The sequence below is a fragment of the Oryx dammah genome, unplaced genomic scaffold (genome assembly GCF_014754425.2).
Source record: "Oryx dammah isolate SB20612 unplaced genomic scaffold, SCBI_Odam_1.1 HiC_scaffold_18, whole genome shotgun sequence".
NCBI lineage: Eukaryota > Metazoa > Chordata > Mammalia > Artiodactyla > Bovidae > Oryx > Oryx dammah.
Genome location: NW_024070202.1, coordinates 15,573,248 through 15,590,727, shown reverse-complemented (window position 1 = coordinate 15,590,727; position 17,480 = coordinate 15,573,248). Strand labels below are relative to the sequence as shown.

General features: G+C 39.9%; 1 protein-coding gene across 4 annotated transcripts in view; it reads left to right on the top strand.

The window, feature by feature from the left end:
* Positions 1 to 17,194, top strand: part of ASNS (asparagine synthetase (glutamine-hydrolyzing)) — a 149,552-nt gene extending 132,358 nt beyond the window's left edge. For 3 of the 4 annotated variants that reach the window (XM_040260495.1, XM_040260497.1, XM_040260498.1), the window contains 11 exons: positions 767 to 1,038; positions 6,674 to 6,911; positions 9,853 to 10,038; positions 10,298 to 10,399; positions 11,272 to 11,399; positions 12,578 to 12,704; positions 14,000 to 14,106; positions 14,592 to 14,692; positions 16,012 to 16,093; positions 16,182 to 16,337; positions 16,884 to 17,192. In XM_040260495.1, the coding sequence (XP_040116429.1) occupies positions 790 to 1,038; positions 6,674 to 6,911; positions 9,853 to 10,038; positions 10,298 to 10,399; positions 11,272 to 11,399; positions 12,578 to 12,704; positions 14,000 to 14,106; positions 14,592 to 14,692; positions 16,012 to 16,093; positions 16,182 to 16,337; positions 16,884 to 17,093 (1,686 nt within the window). In that variant the 5' untranslated portion in view covers positions 767 to 789 and the 3' untranslated portion in view covers positions 17,094 to 17,192. Of the gene's footprint in view, positions 1 to 766; positions 1,039 to 6,673; positions 6,912 to 9,852; positions 10,039 to 10,297; positions 10,400 to 11,271; positions 11,400 to 12,577; positions 12,705 to 13,999; positions 14,107 to 14,591; positions 14,693 to 16,011; positions 16,094 to 16,181; positions 16,338 to 16,883 lie in introns of all 4 variants that reach the window. The other variant, XM_040260496.1, reaches the window with a different exon arrangement.
* Positions 17,195 to 17,480: the final 286 nt, after the last annotated feature.

The following is a 17,480-nucleotide window of genomic DNA, read 5'->3' as shown; positions in this document are numbered from 1 at the left end:
CAGGAGTCTTCTCCAGCACCACAATTCAAAAGTATCAATTCTTCGGCATTCGGCCTTCTTTATGGTCCAACTCTCACTTCTGTACATGACTAATAGAAAAACCATAGCTTTGATTATACGGACTTTTGTCAGCAAACTAATGTTTCTGCTTTTTAATATGCTTTCTAGGTTTGTCAGCTATTCTTTGAAGGAACAAGCATCTCTTAATTTCATGGCTGCAATCTGCAGTGGGGGAACCAAGATCCTGCATGCCCATGGCGCAGCCAAAAATATTGAATAAAAAATAAAAGAAAGAGAGATGCGTTTATTCTTAAGACCTAAGAGGCAATCGTAGTATGCTGGAGCATCTCTTGGATTTTTCAGAGCTTTTGGGATTCTGGGATGAAGAGAGTAGACTAGGATCTCTGGGTGGGCTGGAGCCAGTCTGCATGTGTAAACCTAGGATAGAAAACAGAATGTGGCCTGAACACTGCTAGCTCTAGCTGACCAAGTCATAATGTCAGAGGGAAGCAGGCTTTGACTAGGGGCTAAACTGCTGTATATTAATAGCCGGTTGGATGTAAAGGTCATTCATCTTTTCTGAATACTTGTAAGTGATTAAATCATTCTCTCACCCTCTGTGCCTGGCAACCTACTGGTAAATTGCTGTGGATAAGATAACATATTTCATGCTTTGAAGTGGCTTATGCAAGTTTTAGGAATCAAGATTGAATGCAGACTTGGGTTGGATGTTGACTATTTAATTGGTCTGCTTTTATCTCCATAGAGAACCCGGAGCTTCATCACACCATGTGTGGCATTTGGGCGCTCTTTGGCAGCGATGACTGCCTTTCTGTTCAGTGTCTGAGTGCTATGAAGATTGCACACAGGGGTCCGGATGCATTCCGTTTTGAAAATGTTAATGGGTACACCAATTGCTGCTTTGGATTTCACCGGTTGGCAGTAGTTGACCAGCTGTTTGGAATGCAGCCAATTCGAGTGAAGAAATATCCTTACTTGTGGCTCTGTTACAACGGTGAAATCTACAACCACAAGAAGGTAAACATAATAAAACCAGAAGCTATCTGGATGTGATTAAGTGTCAGAGATAGTTGATTATAATAATTTTATTTTGTTTAATGTTTTTTACTTTTCAACCACTTCCCATGTTCATTCTCACTTGCTCCAATTATATATAGATAAATAGGGCACAGATGCACGAAGAGGTAGAATGACTTGGTCACCAAAAAATAAATGAGGATTCCATTTCAGGTTTTTAACTCTTAAGAATCTTATTTTTCCTATTATTAATTTGAATATTAATTATAACCTGTGTTAGGCACCAGGGCTACAGTAATAAATATGAGAGGTAAGTCTGCATACTACTGGAGTTTATTCTATTAAAGAGCAGACAAAAAAAAATCATTGTGCATATACTTGTGTTCTTGTGCGCTCAGTTGTGTCCGACTCTTTGTGACCCCATGGACTGTAGCCCGCCAGGTTCCTCTGTCCATGGGATTTTCCAGGCAGGAATACTGAGCAGGTTGCCATTTCCTTCTCCAGGGGATTGTCCTGACCCAGGGATTAAACCCGAATCTCACATCTCCTGCTTTGGTTGGTGGGTTCTTTACCAGCTGAGCCACCAGAAAAGCCCCATGCATACACTAAGCTTTATGAAAAAGTGAATTTGGAGTTGATGGGTATGGGGGATCCAGTTTCAGTACAGGTTTGTCAGAGAAGGCCTCTTGAGGAACTATCATTTAAACTCAGACCTAATGGACAAGGATGAACTAGCAGGGCTAGGAAGAGCATTTCGTGCACAGCGAACAGCATGTGTAGAGCCCTGGGATGTTCATAAGTGAACAAGGGGCAGGTGGGCCAGATGGGCTTGGAGAGGTCGGGCAGGACCAGAACAAGCAGAACAAGAAGTAAGACAGTAGAATGTAATTCTAAGAGCAATGAGATTTGAAGATTTTAAGGCAGGGATAGAATGTAATATCTTGTGGGTGATCCTGCTGTCGACTAAAAAAATACACGCAACCTAAAAGTTGAGAGTTAGGTTTTATTCTGTGGGAACGTTAGGACAGTATCTCTGGTGACCCCTAGAGAGCCAATCCTGAGGAGGTCGGGGAGGAGCCAGGCTATATAAAAGTTTGCAGCAAGGGGCAGGTAATCTGAATAATAAAAGATTACTGTTAAGAGAAAACAAAATCTCTCACATGAGGAGATTTAGGGATCTTCTATGTATGGGAAGATGCAAGTGTCCAGGCTTGCTGAAATCATTTCTTCCGGTATGCATCTAGCTATCTGGGGCCAATCCTGCTTTCTTTATTGTTCACATACTAATTCCTTGTTTACCTTTAGAGATGGCAAAAGTGGCCAATGGCCCACTCACCCACCCTCCCAGCTCCTCTGCACTTCCTGGAGAGGAAGTAGATGATGGCTCCCAAATAGCTGGCTATGTTTCACCTGGGCTCAGAAATTTGCATGTGGAAAAGGCTTGTTTACTGTAGAGCAAAAAACAGAAAACATTTCATTTCAGATTGCCCTTAAAGTGCTGTTGCGTAGTTGTCTTAATCAGAGCCAAGGGACAGACAGGTAGCCAGATGCAGTGGAGTGCAAGAAGGAGGCACTTAATCTGGTGAAAGCGTACTCTTAGAATGAGAATGGTGAGGGTGTGAAAATTCTGACCCGAGGAAGCCACGTTTGCTAAGAGCACTGCAGTATGGAATTATTTGGGGCTAGTGTTTCATAAGAAAATTTTGGATATAAAATTGGCAAGTAATTTTTTGTTGCTTGCCTCCCCAGCTGTTAATTTGGAAAATTTCACATTTATAGGAAATAACAGAATATAGAGCACCTGGATTGAATAACTGCTAATGCTTTGCCTTTTTGGCTGCATCTCTCTGTCTGTACTACACAGACATTCAATTCTGGGCTTAATCACTTTAGAGTATACCTAGGTGGTATAGAATCTGCCTGCTAATGCAGGTGATGTGAGTTCAATCCCTGGGTCAAGAAGATCCCCTGGAAAAGGGAATGGCAAACCCACTCCAGTATTCTTCCCTGGGATACCCCACAGACAGAGGAACCTGGTGGACTACAGATCATAGGGTCACAAAAGACTCAGACGTGACTGAGCGACTAAGCATCAACAGCAACAAACACTGTGGCACTTTGAAATGTTTAAGCATTCATCTCCTAAGAAGGACACTCTTCTACTTTATACCAGTACTATTATATAACTCCTGAGAATCCATAATACCCTCTAATGTTTAGTTCATAGTAAATTTCACCAGGTGTTTGAAGAATATATTGATATTTATAGCTGTGTTTTGGTTTGACTCAGATTTCATTCAGGGTTTATACATTTGGTTGTGTTGTTTCTCGGTACTTTTTGAGCCTTCTTGATATGCTCCAGTCATTCGTGAGTCAGTCAGTTCAGTCTCTTAGTTGTGGCTGACTCTTTGCGACCCCATGGGCTGCAGCAGACCAGGCCTCCCTGTCCATCACCAACTCCTGGAGTTTACTCAGACTCAGTCAGTGATGCCATCCAACCATCTCATCCTCTGTCATCCCCTTCTCCTCCCACCTTCAATCTTTTCCAGCATCAGGGTCTTTTTAAATGAGTCAGTTCTTTGCATCAGGTGGCCAAAGTATTGGAGTTTCAGCTTCAGCATCAGTCCTTCCAGTGAATATTCAGGATTGATTTCCTAGAGGATGGACTTTCATTCATGGTAGGGATTTATATTTTAGTCATCCTCTGGTCATGTTTATCTCTGAACAACAGCTTTAGCCATTGTTTGTTGTCCACTTAGTTCACTTATAGGAATACTTCAAGGAAAATGCTTCTCATTTGAAGAATCATTACAATTATTCAAGGCTTCCCAGGTGGTGCTAGTGGTAAAGAGTCTGCCGCCAAAGCAGGAGACGCAGGCGATGCGGATTTGATTCTTGGGTTGGGAAGATCTCCTGGAGGAGGAAATGGCATCCAACTCCAGTATTCTTGCCTGGAAAATGCCGTGGGCAGAGGATCCTGGCAGGCTGTAGTCCATGGGGTTGCACAGAGTCAGACACAACTGAACAAGCTGAGCACAACAGGGGCTATTGCCTACTACACATACAAACACACACACAGATAGTTATTTCCTTTCTTGTATTTGGACTTCCCTGGTGGCTCAGATGGTAAAGCGTCTGCCTACAATGTGGGAGACCTGGGTTAGGTCCCTGGGTTGGGAAGATCCTCTGGAGAAGGCAATGGCAACCCACTCTAGTACTCTTGCCTGGAAAATCCCATGGATGGAGGAGCGCGGTAGCTTACAGTTCATGGAGGAGCGTGGTAGCTTATAGTTCATGGGGTCGCAAAGAGTCGGACTGGACTGAGTGACTTCACTCTCACTTTCACTTTCTTTTCTTGTATTTAATTAAGGCCTACTATACACCAGACATCATTTTCATGGTGCTTGGAAATGAAACGGAACAGGAAAGGTAAAAATGGACTTTCAAACTAGTGGGAATAGAGGAAGGAAGCAGTTAAATCTTCCTTACTGGGAAGTCCCTGGTGGTCCAGTGTTTAAGACTCTGTGCTTCCACTGCAGGGGCTGTGGGTTTGGTCCCTGGTCCAGGAACTAAGATCCCACATGCGAGAAGTGTGGCCACAAAACAAAACAAACAAATGAAAACAAACAAACTTCCTTTCTAAGCCAAGTTAGTACCATATATGTAAGAATGCTAAGTTGTATCATAGCAGTAGTGGCCTGACTTTCCCCTTAAATGAGATAGGAAATGCCTAGCTTTCCTTGAACAACATAGCTGCTTTTGTGTATTTTGTGAACACATTAAAAAGTTAAATATTTTGAAAACATTTTTTCTTCTAAATTAGCCAAGTACATTGTATTTTCAGAAGCAGAGAAGTTCCTTTGCTTCTACCCATCATTCAGGTTATCCAATGCAAACAGCTAAAATCTAAAGAGTAGAACCGACATTTTAGGCTTATGTAAAAAATTCTTCAGCGTAAGCTTCAAAGTCCCCCTTTCTTGATAAAAATAAAATTTACTGCAAAATATAGCCAGCAGTGTGTTGGGAGTGGATGGAGACCCATCAGAGAGAAGAATATGAGTGCAGGCTGGGCAGAGAGAAGGCCCTCTCACAGAGGGGAGTGCTTCAGAAAGCTGCAGCCAGCACGTCAAATGGCAGTGTGATTTCTGGATGGTGGCAGGGTATTGGGGGCTTCAAGAGAGTGGGCAGTGTACATGTGAATCATGAACCAAAAAACTACCTCTGAGCTTTAGGCCAAAGAGCCATGGTGATGGGGTGGTCGTGGAGGGTAGGTTGGAAGCTGTTGCTGGCTAAAAGTCATTGAGTGTTGTAGGCTCATTTATCCTGCAGGTACTTAAGCCCAGCAGGGTCAGCAGAAGACCCTCTGCAACCCCTACCTGCTCGTGACAGAGATCACCATGGTCAGTCTCTCAGAGTGGGGAGAGGCGACCAAGAGGTGACTTCGAAGTCACTGAAAGTGGCCAGAGCCCATCTTTGGACAGTTCTGAGCTTTTAGGCAAAAGGTTAAGAAATTAAATAGTGAATGTGGTTGTGAAGCATGCTTTCCAGGTCATACAAGCATAGAGACTTCTTAAATTGTAAAAACATGTTCTAAGTGTTCACATCTACCCAGCATTTCCATTTGATTTTGTTTATGTGAACCTCTTCTCTGTTATCAGCCAAAAATATGAGTAAGTACAAAGAAAGAGGGACACACTGAGAACTTTGCACCCTCATGATTTACCAGTGGTCATGGAGAGCCACAGGAGTTTGGGCCTGATTTAATGAAACCCTCTCTACATGTGGTGGGTGTGATGGTGTTTTTGTTGTTCCCCAGGAGGAGGTGGATGAATAAAGCTTCAACATCATCATTTTGTCCGTCCCTGAGAAGTAGCTTTAATGCCTAATGTGGAAGAATGGGATGCTGTAGACCTCCCCAGGGCCAGCAACTTTGTTTTGGACCATTTGTCTCCATCATCGTGATGGAATCGTCCATCAGGAAATAGTGTCAAATGTGTTTGTCCTTTTGTTTTCTGTTTTCATAGGAAGTGTTTCAGAGGACACATTTTTAGTGTTGTGACACCTGGACAATCTATTTACTTAACTTACCTGTTTATGTAAATACACATGTATTGGGGTTCCCCAGTGGCTCAGCAATAAAGAATCCTCCTGCCAGTGCAGGAGATGCAGGTTTGATCCCTGGGACAGGAAGATCCCCTGGAGAAGGGCATGGCAACCCACTCCAGTATTCTTGCCTTGGAAATCCCATGGACAGATGAGCCTGGCGGGCTACAGTCCGTGGGGTCGCAGAAGAGTTGGACGTGACTTAGAGACTAAGCAACAACAACTACACATGTATTACATATATGGTATCTATATAATATCCATTTCCATCCCTCCATATAATACAGAGGTACATTATCTTTGTCTTCTATTTATCAGAATGCACCTAAAGTTCTCATGGGCTTAGCTTTATGTTACAATTTGATTCTGAGTTCAAACAAGCTATATTTTGATAATGGCATGATTCTTTTAAATCACATCACTAAGGTACACAAAATTATAGAGCACAAAAATGCTGAAGCAACTTTGCAATAAAAAATTAGTGAAAGCACAGGATTCTATAACATTTTCATTTTGCTCTTGTTTCCTTAAGCTGCAACACCATTTTGAATTTGAATACCAGACCAAAGTGGATGGTGAAATAATCCTTCATCTTTATGACAAAGGAGGAATTGAACAAACAGTTTGTATGTTGGATGGAGTATTTGCATTTATTTTACTGGATACTGCCAACAAGAAAGTGTTCTTGGGCAGAGATACCTATGGAGTGAGACCTTTGTTTAAAGCCATGACAGAAGATGGATTTTTGGCCGTGTGTTCAGAAGCTAAAGGTAAGGATAGAATTTTTCTGTGGTTTTTCATTATTGTCCCGATTCTGTGTTTTCTTCTAGACCATATTTACAAATCTAATCCAATCCATATATACAAATGGGGCAACCCAATTTTTTACAAGTGACTATGTTAGTCATGGAGTTTCTAGGCCTTTTTTTTTTTTTTTAAACCACGGAGCTGGAGTCTCCCTTTTAGCACTTAAAATTCTGTAATCCTTACAGGATAGATCTGTAGTAAAGTCACATAATTTTTGTTGTGCTAATAGGTTCTGCATCTGGTTTGGTCCCATGTGTGTTTTCCAGTTTTCCTGTGTCACACGGTGACAGTAAGGTTGGCCAGCCCAGCAGTTCCTGCACTCTGGTACCGTGCCAGGCTGTCCCACAAAGTCATTTTTATTCAGCACTTTTTAAACAGCTTTCTTGGGGTATAATTTACATGCCATACAATTCATCCATTTGAAGGGTACAGTTCAGTGGTTTTTAGTATGTTCATAGATGCCTGCAACCAACACTAGTCAATTTAGAATTTTGTTTTTTTATCATCTCAAAACTAAGCCTTGTATTCTTAAGCTGTCACTCCCCATCCCTTTATATTCATTAAGCATTAAACTCCCTGTCCCCATCTTCCTTCCTCCTTCCCCACCCCCAGTCCCAGCCAACCGCCAGTCATTCTATGTGGATTTCCCTATTCTGGCCGTTACATACCAATGGAGTCATATCCTATGTGGTCCGGTTTTTCATTACTGGCTTCTTTCACTTGGCATAATGTTTCCAAGTTTTGTCTATGTTGTAACATGTTATCAGTATTTACTTCTTTTTATTTACTTTTTATGACCTGAAGATATTTCATTACCTGGATATACCACATTCTGTTCATCCACGGTTTATCCTTTTGTCAGTTGATGGACAATTGGCTTTTATGAATAATGTTTCTCTACATATTTGGGTACAAGTTTTTGTGTGGTTTCATTTTTCTTGGGTATATACCTAGGAGTGATCACATGATTTACTCTATGTTTATAAATAGCATTAAAAAGAATAAAATATTTGGAATAAATGTAACAAAAGTACAAAACTATGCTGAAAACTGTAAAACATTGTTGAAAGAAGACCTAAAGAAATTGGAAAGCATCCCATGATCATGGATTGAAAACTTAGCATTGTTAAGTTGGCACAGACTCCCCTAATGGATCTACACATTCAACATGATCTCTGTCAGTATCCCAGGGGATTACTTTGTAAGCTGACTCTGAAATCCTTAGGGAATTGCAAAGGATTCAAAATAACCAAAGCAATCTTGATAAAGAATAAAGTAGGAGGACTCTCCCTTCCTGACTTCAAAATGTGCTACAAAGCAAGGGTAATCAGGACAGTATGGTACTAGCAGAAAGATAGACATACAGATCATAGAGCTAAGAGTCCAGAAGTGCATCCATACATCTGCAGTCAACTGATTGTCAGTTAGGGTATCAGGACCATTCAATGGACAAAGAATAGTCTTTTCAACAAATGATGTTGGGACAAGTTGACATATGCCAAAAAAAAAAAAAAAAAAACAGTTAAACCATTACCTCACATCATTTATAAAAATCAAAGTGGATCAAATTCTAAAATTTGATCACTAAAGTAAACACTAAAACTTTATAGTAAAACTAAAACTTTAGTAAGCACTAAAACTATAAAACTCAGGAGAAAGCATAGGGGTAAATCTTTATGACCTTCGATTTTGCAAAGATTTCTTTGATGTGACACCAAAAGCACAAGGGAAAAATAGATAAATTGGATCTCATCAAAATTAAACCTTCTTGTACTTGAGAGGACACCATCAGGAAACTGAAAACTCAACCCACAGAATGGAAGAAAATACTTGTACATCATATTTATCAGACAGCAATGACATGCTAAAATGTGACCTACCTCCTTGTCTGCTTTTTTGCTTCATTGTTTAAATCCTTTCTCACTTGATGTGATCATACCAGAAAGAACAAGTACATACATTATTTACCCAAAGTGCTGTTAGGGAAGCCCAGCAAAGAACACAAGGGAAAAGTAGATAACCTTGATACGGAATATAGTCTCACATCCAGTTTACCCTCTGAAATTTCTTGACTTGTAACTTTTTTTTACATCTTTAACTGCCCTTTTCTAAACAACAGGTCTCATCTAGGGTACTACAGCAGTTTTCCTTTCTCACTGCTTCCAGAATAGACTATCTAAAACTCATTTGGTCATGGTGCTTTAAATCGTAATTGCTCCTCAACTTCTGCAGGGGCTGTGTGCCTCACTTGAGGTCTCCTGGTGGGTGGTAGGATCTGGATCTCATTTGCTGTTTGAATTCCATACTACACAGTAGATTCCTGGGTTAACAAACTCAAATTGTACATCATAAGTATTCTGTGTAGACAAGCTGTTACTGTTTACAATAAAACTTTAAATTATAACATTTAACTCACACACAGTATATAATAACTACATAAGGGATATATGAGTTTAAAGTACCTTAACAGTGGATCATTTTGCTTATTAAAGGACTGAGAACCATAACTGTTTTTTTTTAAATAACTCAGGGATGACAAATGACTGCCAGGTTATCATAAAATTAAATTTCAAGTCCATCTTTTTGTTTAATAAATGTATCTTTTGTTTGCTTAGTAAAGAAAATAGATTTTTTAAAATCAGAAATTCCAGCTAGGGAGAAGAAATTAAACATTGGAGGTTTTCTTATTGCCTTAAATTATTAGAAATCAGTGTAATTTTTCTGTATATCTCTGTACACTATTACCTTTCTAGTAGGGTTTGAGGTAATTATATTTTTCCTATTTTGCTTATGCAGTGGACATTGTATTTGTATTAAAAAGAGAGAATAAAGAGGAATTTAGACATGAAAGTTACTATGAAGTATTATCCTAATTTGAATAAATGTCTCTTTTTGATTTTGTAGGACTTGTTAACTTGAAGCACTCCATGACTCCTTTTTTAAAAGTGGAGCCTTTTTTGCCAGGACATTACGAAGTTTTGGACTTAAAGCCAAATGGCAAAGTAGCATCGGTGGAAATGGTGAAACACCATCACTGTAGAGACGAGCCCCTGCACGCCCGGTATGACAGCGTGGAGAAGCTCTTCCCGGGTGAGAGCAGATGTCCGTCCCCCTGTCCCCACCTCTCGCCCTGAGAGCACAGGAAAACCGTCCTCTCACATCACTGAAATGACAGCAGTTTGCAATCTGGTTCCTTTTTAACTTGAAGGTGATGACACACTGAAATTTGGCCTGCTTCACTGTTGAGCAGATGCCATCGTGATAGAGGTGGATGATTGCATACCTGTTTCAATAAATAATTCAGCCCCGACCTTGCTGCAGCTGTTTCATTTCCTTTGTTTGTTAATAGGTTTTGAGAGAGAAACTGTGAAGAGCAACCTCCGGATTCTTTTTGACAATGCCATTAAGAAACGTTTGATGACGGACAGAAGGATTGGCTGCCTTTTATCAGGTGAAGTCAGCTTAAAAAATCTAATTACATTTCATGCATATGTAATTTAAATGATTTATAACTATCCTGAGGCTTAGACTATAAAATACTGCCTATTGATTCAACCTTTCCTCCATTATAGGATGAAAAATTTTCTATAAGTTGCTTTCAATATTCAAAATAATACAGCAACATAAAGTTATACTGTAATTGTATTGGCATGAGTGAGCTCATAAACATGTTTTAGAATGTTCATGTCCTCCTACTCCACAGTCTTGATGTAAGCCCTAGAATGTGTAGTGTTTTTCGTTGTGTTCAGTCACTCCTAAGTAGTGTCCAACTCTTTGCAGCCCCGTGGACTGCAGCACACCAGGCTTCCCCTGTCTTTCACTATCTCCCAGAGTTTGCTCAAACTCATGTCCATTGAGTCCATGATGCCATCCAACCATCTCCTTCTTTGTTACCCTCTTTTCCTCTTGCCTGCAATCTTTCCCAGCATCAGGGTCTTTTCCAATGAGTCCGCTCTTTGCGTCAGGTGGCCAAAGTATTGAAGCTTCAGCATCAGTCCTTCCAATGAATATTCAGGGTTGATTTCCTTTAAGATTGACTAGTTTGATTTCCTTCCTGTCCAAGGGACTCTCAAGAGTCTTCTCCAGCACCACAGTTCAGAAACGTCAATTCTTTGGCATAGTGGCTTTTAACCAATTTAAGTACTGTTACCATTATGACAGGTTAACTGTTAGATTTTTCTCACTCAAGTTGATGTTCAGTTTATAAAACTTGGGGATTTTAAAGGCAAAACTCTAATCTTGGTGCTTAGGAAGAACGTAAATCATCTCTGCTCCTCTCTTAGGTAAGGCCCATAACCACCACACTTTCTGTCTTGCTCACAGGTGGCTTGGATTCCAGTTTGGTTGCTGCCACTCTGTTGAAGCAGCTAAAAGAGGCCCAAGTACAGTACCCTCTCCAGACATTTGCGATTGGCATGGAAGACAGTCCCGATTTACTAGCTGCTAGAAAGGTAAGACACTGCCTCTTTCTGTTAGGTGGTTAAGACAGACTTGTTAATAATTGATGGTTCTATACTTTGCTGCTGTATTGACTTAGGTAATTGTTTTGAGTTAAATATATTAAAATGGAATGAAACGCCTATTGAAAATCACTTGTGCTGTACACTGTATTTTGGGTACTTTTATCTTCTGTGGGCCACACAATCCTCATAAAACCCAATGATGGTAATCCTGTCCTTTGAAGAGTAAGGGCATAGTGGAGTGGTTAAGGCTGAAGGCTTTGGAGCCTGATTGCTGGTTTCAAATCTTCACTTAAGCACACAATCCCACACTCATGTAATGGGAGTACTCATATCTACTGTGGCACAGTTTTGAGGTGAAAATTACATAGTTCATATAAAGTGTGTGGGATAGAACCTAGCATGTAGTAAGTACTTAGAATGTTAGCTGTTCTTGTTGCTTTTCAGTTTCTTTATAAGATACTGTATTTAGGACTGTGGGCAGAGAGAACATTGTACACATTCAGTGTGTGGCAGACCTGATCCCACTCTGGAACTTCCAGAGTGGATGAGAAAGATCAAGAGTGGTCTGAAAGCCAGTTGACTGATGCTGAATGAATCCGCAAGAGCCAGAGAAAACTGAGGGGAGGGGCCATTTAATTTAGAAATAGCATTCTAGATGTAAACTGAGGCATTGCAGGAGGGCCAAAAGGAGATAAAATCAGCATGAGGGGAGTGGACGCCATGCTTGTTGGGGTGAAGTCTTGGAGAGAGAAGGGCAGATAGGAGGTCTGCCTCTTGTGGTCAGTGGAGGGCAGACACTGGGGGACACAGGGAAGCAGACTAATGGGGCTTGTATGCAGTGGCCTGGAGAATCATTTCCCCGTACTGTGGTGGCCTGTGAAATCATTTCCTCTTAGTTTGTCTTAACTTGTTTTCCACCATTGTTAATTCATGATGTGTTATGAACTACTGTTTCATTTTTGAGAGTTTTCCTTTTCTGGAACTTCCCTGGTGGTCTAGTAGTTAAGACTGAGCTTCCAAAGCAAGGGTCATGAGCTTGGTCCCTGGTCGGGTACCTAAGATCCCACATACTATGTGAAATGGCCGAAAAAAGCCACAGTTTTTTCTTGAAAGATTAGTCCTTTTCTTTAAAAACCAGGCGTATGCATATTTCTTTATGTAATCAGGTGGCAAATCATATTGGGAGCGAACACCATGAAGTCCTCTTTAACTCTGAGGAAGGCATTCAGGTCCTGGATGAAGTCATATTTTCCTTGGAAACTTATGATATTACAACAGTCCGTGCTTCAGTAGGTAAGGTATTTTATGATCCCCAAAAGATTTTAATACTGAAAAGAGTGTAAGGTTTAAAAGCTACTATTTCAAGCAGTTGTTTAAAGAACAATACTCATGAATGAACTCAGGTAAAATTCCTGTGTCAGCAGTTGTTGAAGACAAAACATTTAAGAATTTCTTAATTCCTTAAGAATTAAGTATATATAGTTAAACTTCCACATTTTGGTATCACTATTTATATTCCTTCAAAGAGTAGATGCGTAGTTTTCTGTACCCTCTTTCCCCTGTTTTTCTATATAAAAGTTTGTTGGACTATACGTTCTAACTAGTTTCTGTAAGGAATCCTCGTTTTAGATATATTTTGGTAAATAGTCCATCAATAACTATTATTGTCTAGGAATAAATACTTGCTTTGCCCTGTGGGTACATACTGAGATCATAATTATACTCCAAATCAGACTGGCCAAATATTGCTGAGCTTCTAAACGCTATTGGCTTAGATACACCTCTCTTTTAAAGAACTCAGAATCCAAAAGGATTCCATTGCAAAGTTTAGAGTCTGGATTCTCATGCTTTAAACTTTGCAGTAACATCACTGGAGTGCTTTCTCTCCCAAAGGAGCAAAAATGATTTCTTGAAGGGCAAAAATCTTAGGTATGACTGTGGTTTCTGGCTTTCCAAAGTACTTAGATATACAGTATTTCTGGTACTAATATTTCACTGGTGAAGGAGATTAGGGGAAAAGATCTAAAAAGTATCACTAGGGAGGTGATAATGAAAAAACCCAAGAACAAATACTAGTTTACAGGGCTCTGGAGCAGGACCAACCAGCATCTTTTAACATGCTTTGCTGTATTTGAAATATGCTGAATTGGGAGTTAGTATGAGGGAAGAAGCCCCAAATTAAAATTAAGCTACCAAAACCCCAACTTATTATTTTCATGTAATGATACTAGTGTGAGAGTTATCAAATTTAAGACATTTGAGTCATTGTTCAGCAGAATTTTTTTAGCGTTTTTAACATTGTTTAGCAAAATTTTCAGATAGACATTCTTGGTCTGAAAGCAGGAATATTTAAAAACTTATATATAAAATTATGAAAGGGCTATGTTATCACAGCAGTACAACTTGTAGATTAAGTACATATAAGTGGGTTGCACTGTAGATAAAAGGTCATTATTTTGCAAACTACTTCACAATAACAGAGTCTAAACTAATAGCAAAGCTTGCCGCCATTTTCAGAAACCAAGTAAGAGGCATTTTTGGTAGAGGGTTATGTGGACATTAACAATAATTTCTGTCTCTTGTTTAAGGTATGTACTTAATTTCTAAGTACATTCAGAAGAACACAGATAGCGTGGTGATCTTCTCTGGAGAAGGTTCAGATGAACTTACGCAGGGTTATATATATTTTCACAAGGTACGCATTCTCAAATGGAAGGATATTGGTCCTAGGGGAAGAAAAGTATGAATTATTTGACCATTTTCTCTTGTCTTTTTTTGATATAACAGTAACAATTGGAATATTTTGTGAGGCATTTGAGAAAATCTGATACTGTCTGTATTTGTTTGGGTGAGAAAGAAGTCTTAATTGTGTCAGATAATACCCATTTTTTAAAAACTAGTTAACATAAGAATCACATTTCTGGTATTTCTTAGTCCCCTGTTGTCTTATGGGCTTTGGACAGTGTGAACCTGTCATTTTATCTATTGGTTCTAGCAGTCTTAGAGCAAGGGAAGGCACGCTTTATAAAGCATTTACTTTCTTCCCTAAGCTTTGGTGGCTTTTTGTCTTACTCACCTTTAGAGTTGGAGTTGTGTGCAAGAATACGAAATAAGAAATTTCATGTACCAAAAGCAAAGCTTGAAGGGTGTATTTTTAACTTCAGCTTTGTTTGTAAACAGGCTCCTTCCCCAGAGAAAGCTGAGGAGGAGAGTGAGCGGCTTCTAAGGGAACTCTACTTGTTTGATGTTCTCCGAGCAGATCGAACTACTGCGGCCCATGGGTATCTTGATATTTTAGGAAGTGATTATAAAATAACCTCAAAAAACAAAAAGCTTTCTTTTCATTTAGTATATGCTGTGAAGTATGCCTTTTATAGAAAAGATGAAGCTTGTCTCGTAGTGCAGAAGGAATAAACTGAATCGGAGCGGTGTTGTCAGGCTGACAGTACGTGGATAGGTGGTTTCAGGTGGAGTTTCTGTCTTGAAAACATAACATTCTGCCCGCTTCTGCGCAGCTGAGAGGGAAGGCACTTGCAGCTCTTTGGGGTCTTTTTAAGAGAAATAAAGCTTATACAGCTTCATGTAGTTTAGTGAGCCTCTAGTGCTTGCTTGCCATGTCTGTTTGATGCTGTGGGGACCATGTAGGGGAGAGGGAAGTGAAGATGCAAGAGATTTGATCAGCTCATAAAATAGGTTTCTTTGGTATCATTTCTGATTATTGAAAGTTACCACTTTTTAAAGCTGGACGTTTAAAGACTCTTAACTGTATGTGATGGGGCTTCCCTGATGACTCAGTGGTAAAGAATCCCCCTGCCCAATGCTGGAGTGGCAGGTTCAATCCCTGGGTCAGAAAGGTCCCCTGGAGAAGGAAATGGCAACCCACTACTCCAGCATTCTTGCCTGGGAAATCCCATGAACAGAGGAGCTTGGTTGGGTACAGTCCATGAGGTCGCAAAAGAGCCAGGCACAACTTGGTGACTAAACAATAATAACAACTGTATGTGATAAACAGTCTCTTTTGGTTGCTTCTACCAAGTCACACTTAGGTTAGAAAATAATAGGAGGTTGGACAATGAACTGAATTCAGACATTTTTATTACTAATTGATTAATAACTTATATTCAGTATAAATCAGTGGTCCATGGTGTTCTTCATCGAGGTCACATCATCTGTTTTTTGAACCCTGGTTAGGACAGGTAGATAATAGCCACAGATTGGCATCACAGTTTTTAATAGGATAATAGGTAGTCTCACCTAGAAAAAACTACAACTCAGAAAAGTCTAGGCAAAGTCCATTCTTAATGTTCAGATCACTCATAATTATTCTGTTTTGGGGGATATTTAATAGATTACAGAAGGGAAAGTAAAAGTAATTATTCTCCAGTAGTTTGTTCACTCCCTAGATGACATAATACATATTTTGAGTGAAGGTTTTTGTACTCATGCATTTAGTGTAGGGCAGTTATGTAGGACTGTAAAAATGACTTTATGATCTTAACATCATTTAGAGGCTGAGTGAATTCCTAGGAAACTAAATCAGAATTGAAACTGATGGGCACTAAAGATCCATTTTGATTTAGAGTTTCTTTTCCTTTTTAAGCCTTGAATTGAGAGTCCCTTTCTTGGATCATCGCTTTTCTTCCTACTACTTGTCTCTGCCACCAGATATGAGAGTTCCCAAGGTGGGTAAATCAACTTAGGGTAAAAACTGTCCATTGATACTGGTCATATTTAGAACTTTTACTGATACTCCTTTCATTTTCATGTCAGAATGGGATAGAAAAGCATCTCCTGAGAGAGACATTTGAGGACTCCAATCTGATACCTAAAGAGATTCTCTGGCGACCAAAAGAAGCCTTCAGTGATGGAATAACCTCAGTTAAAAATTCCTGGTTTAGGATTTTACAGGACTATATTGAACATCAGGTATCATATCTTTTAAAAGTATATTTTCTGGAATAAGACAATTGGATGCAAAGTTGTAATCACTGTTCATTTTGTATTCAATGTAAATGTTTTGTGACTGTAGGAGGGATTCCCTATGAATAATACTTCTTTTAAATTTCAAGGATTCTGTAAAAATTAAGTAGTATGAAGGGTTATAAGTAGCATCTAGAATACAGAGAGGAGACTCAGTGGTCCTCTCTGACTTTTATCTTACACATTTTGGGGCACCTGTTGGGTGCCAGACTTAAGCACAAAAGAATCAAACACTTAGAGCCACCACTTTGGAGAACTATGCGTGTGAATGTTCCTTAAAGGTCACTGCAGCTATGTACATTAGGGTATTTTAGCATTTTCTAAGGGATTAAGAGTCTCTCAGTATTCAGAGATGTCTTTTCTTTCTTCTTCTTCTTCTTTTTTTTTTTTTTTTTTTGGTTGTTTGATTTTTGTTTTTGTGAAACCAGATTAAGTACATATATTTCTGTGCATTTATAAGGCCATTTCACTTCTATCCTGTTACTCTTACAGGTTGATGATGCAGCGATGGCAAGCGCAGCCCAGAAATTTCCCATCAATACCCCCAAAACAAAAGAAGGCTATTACTACCGTCAGATCTTTGAAAACCACTACCCGGGCCGTGCCGACTGGCTGCCCCATTACTGGATGCCCAGGTGGACCAGCGCCACGGACCCTTCTGCCCGCACTCTGACTCATTACAAGGCCGCTGCCAAAGCTTAGGCACTCGCTGAGACTTGGAGTCAAAGTAATCATTTCTTCTCCTTGTGAAGGGTAGGGGTCTTGAGGGCAGGAAGTGCAAAATAAAAGTCTTAAATCCGAGATTTTGCCATAATCATTTATATTCATACAGCCCCGTGACCAGAGGTAGCTAGAAAGTGAACAGCTTTTATTGTATCACAGGAAGGTAGAGAGTGAGCCAGGAGAGAGGAAACCATCTGATGGCTGGGAGACCTCACACAGCCTCTCCTGTAGAGGACTTCTGGGTCTCATGCCAGTAGGGCATGCTTATGATCCTCGCCTCATCTGAGTGTGGTCCTCTTCTGGCTTCTTCCTTTGGTTCTCTCTGCATTCCCAACAGCTGGCTGGTTATACTGGAGGGGCGAGTAA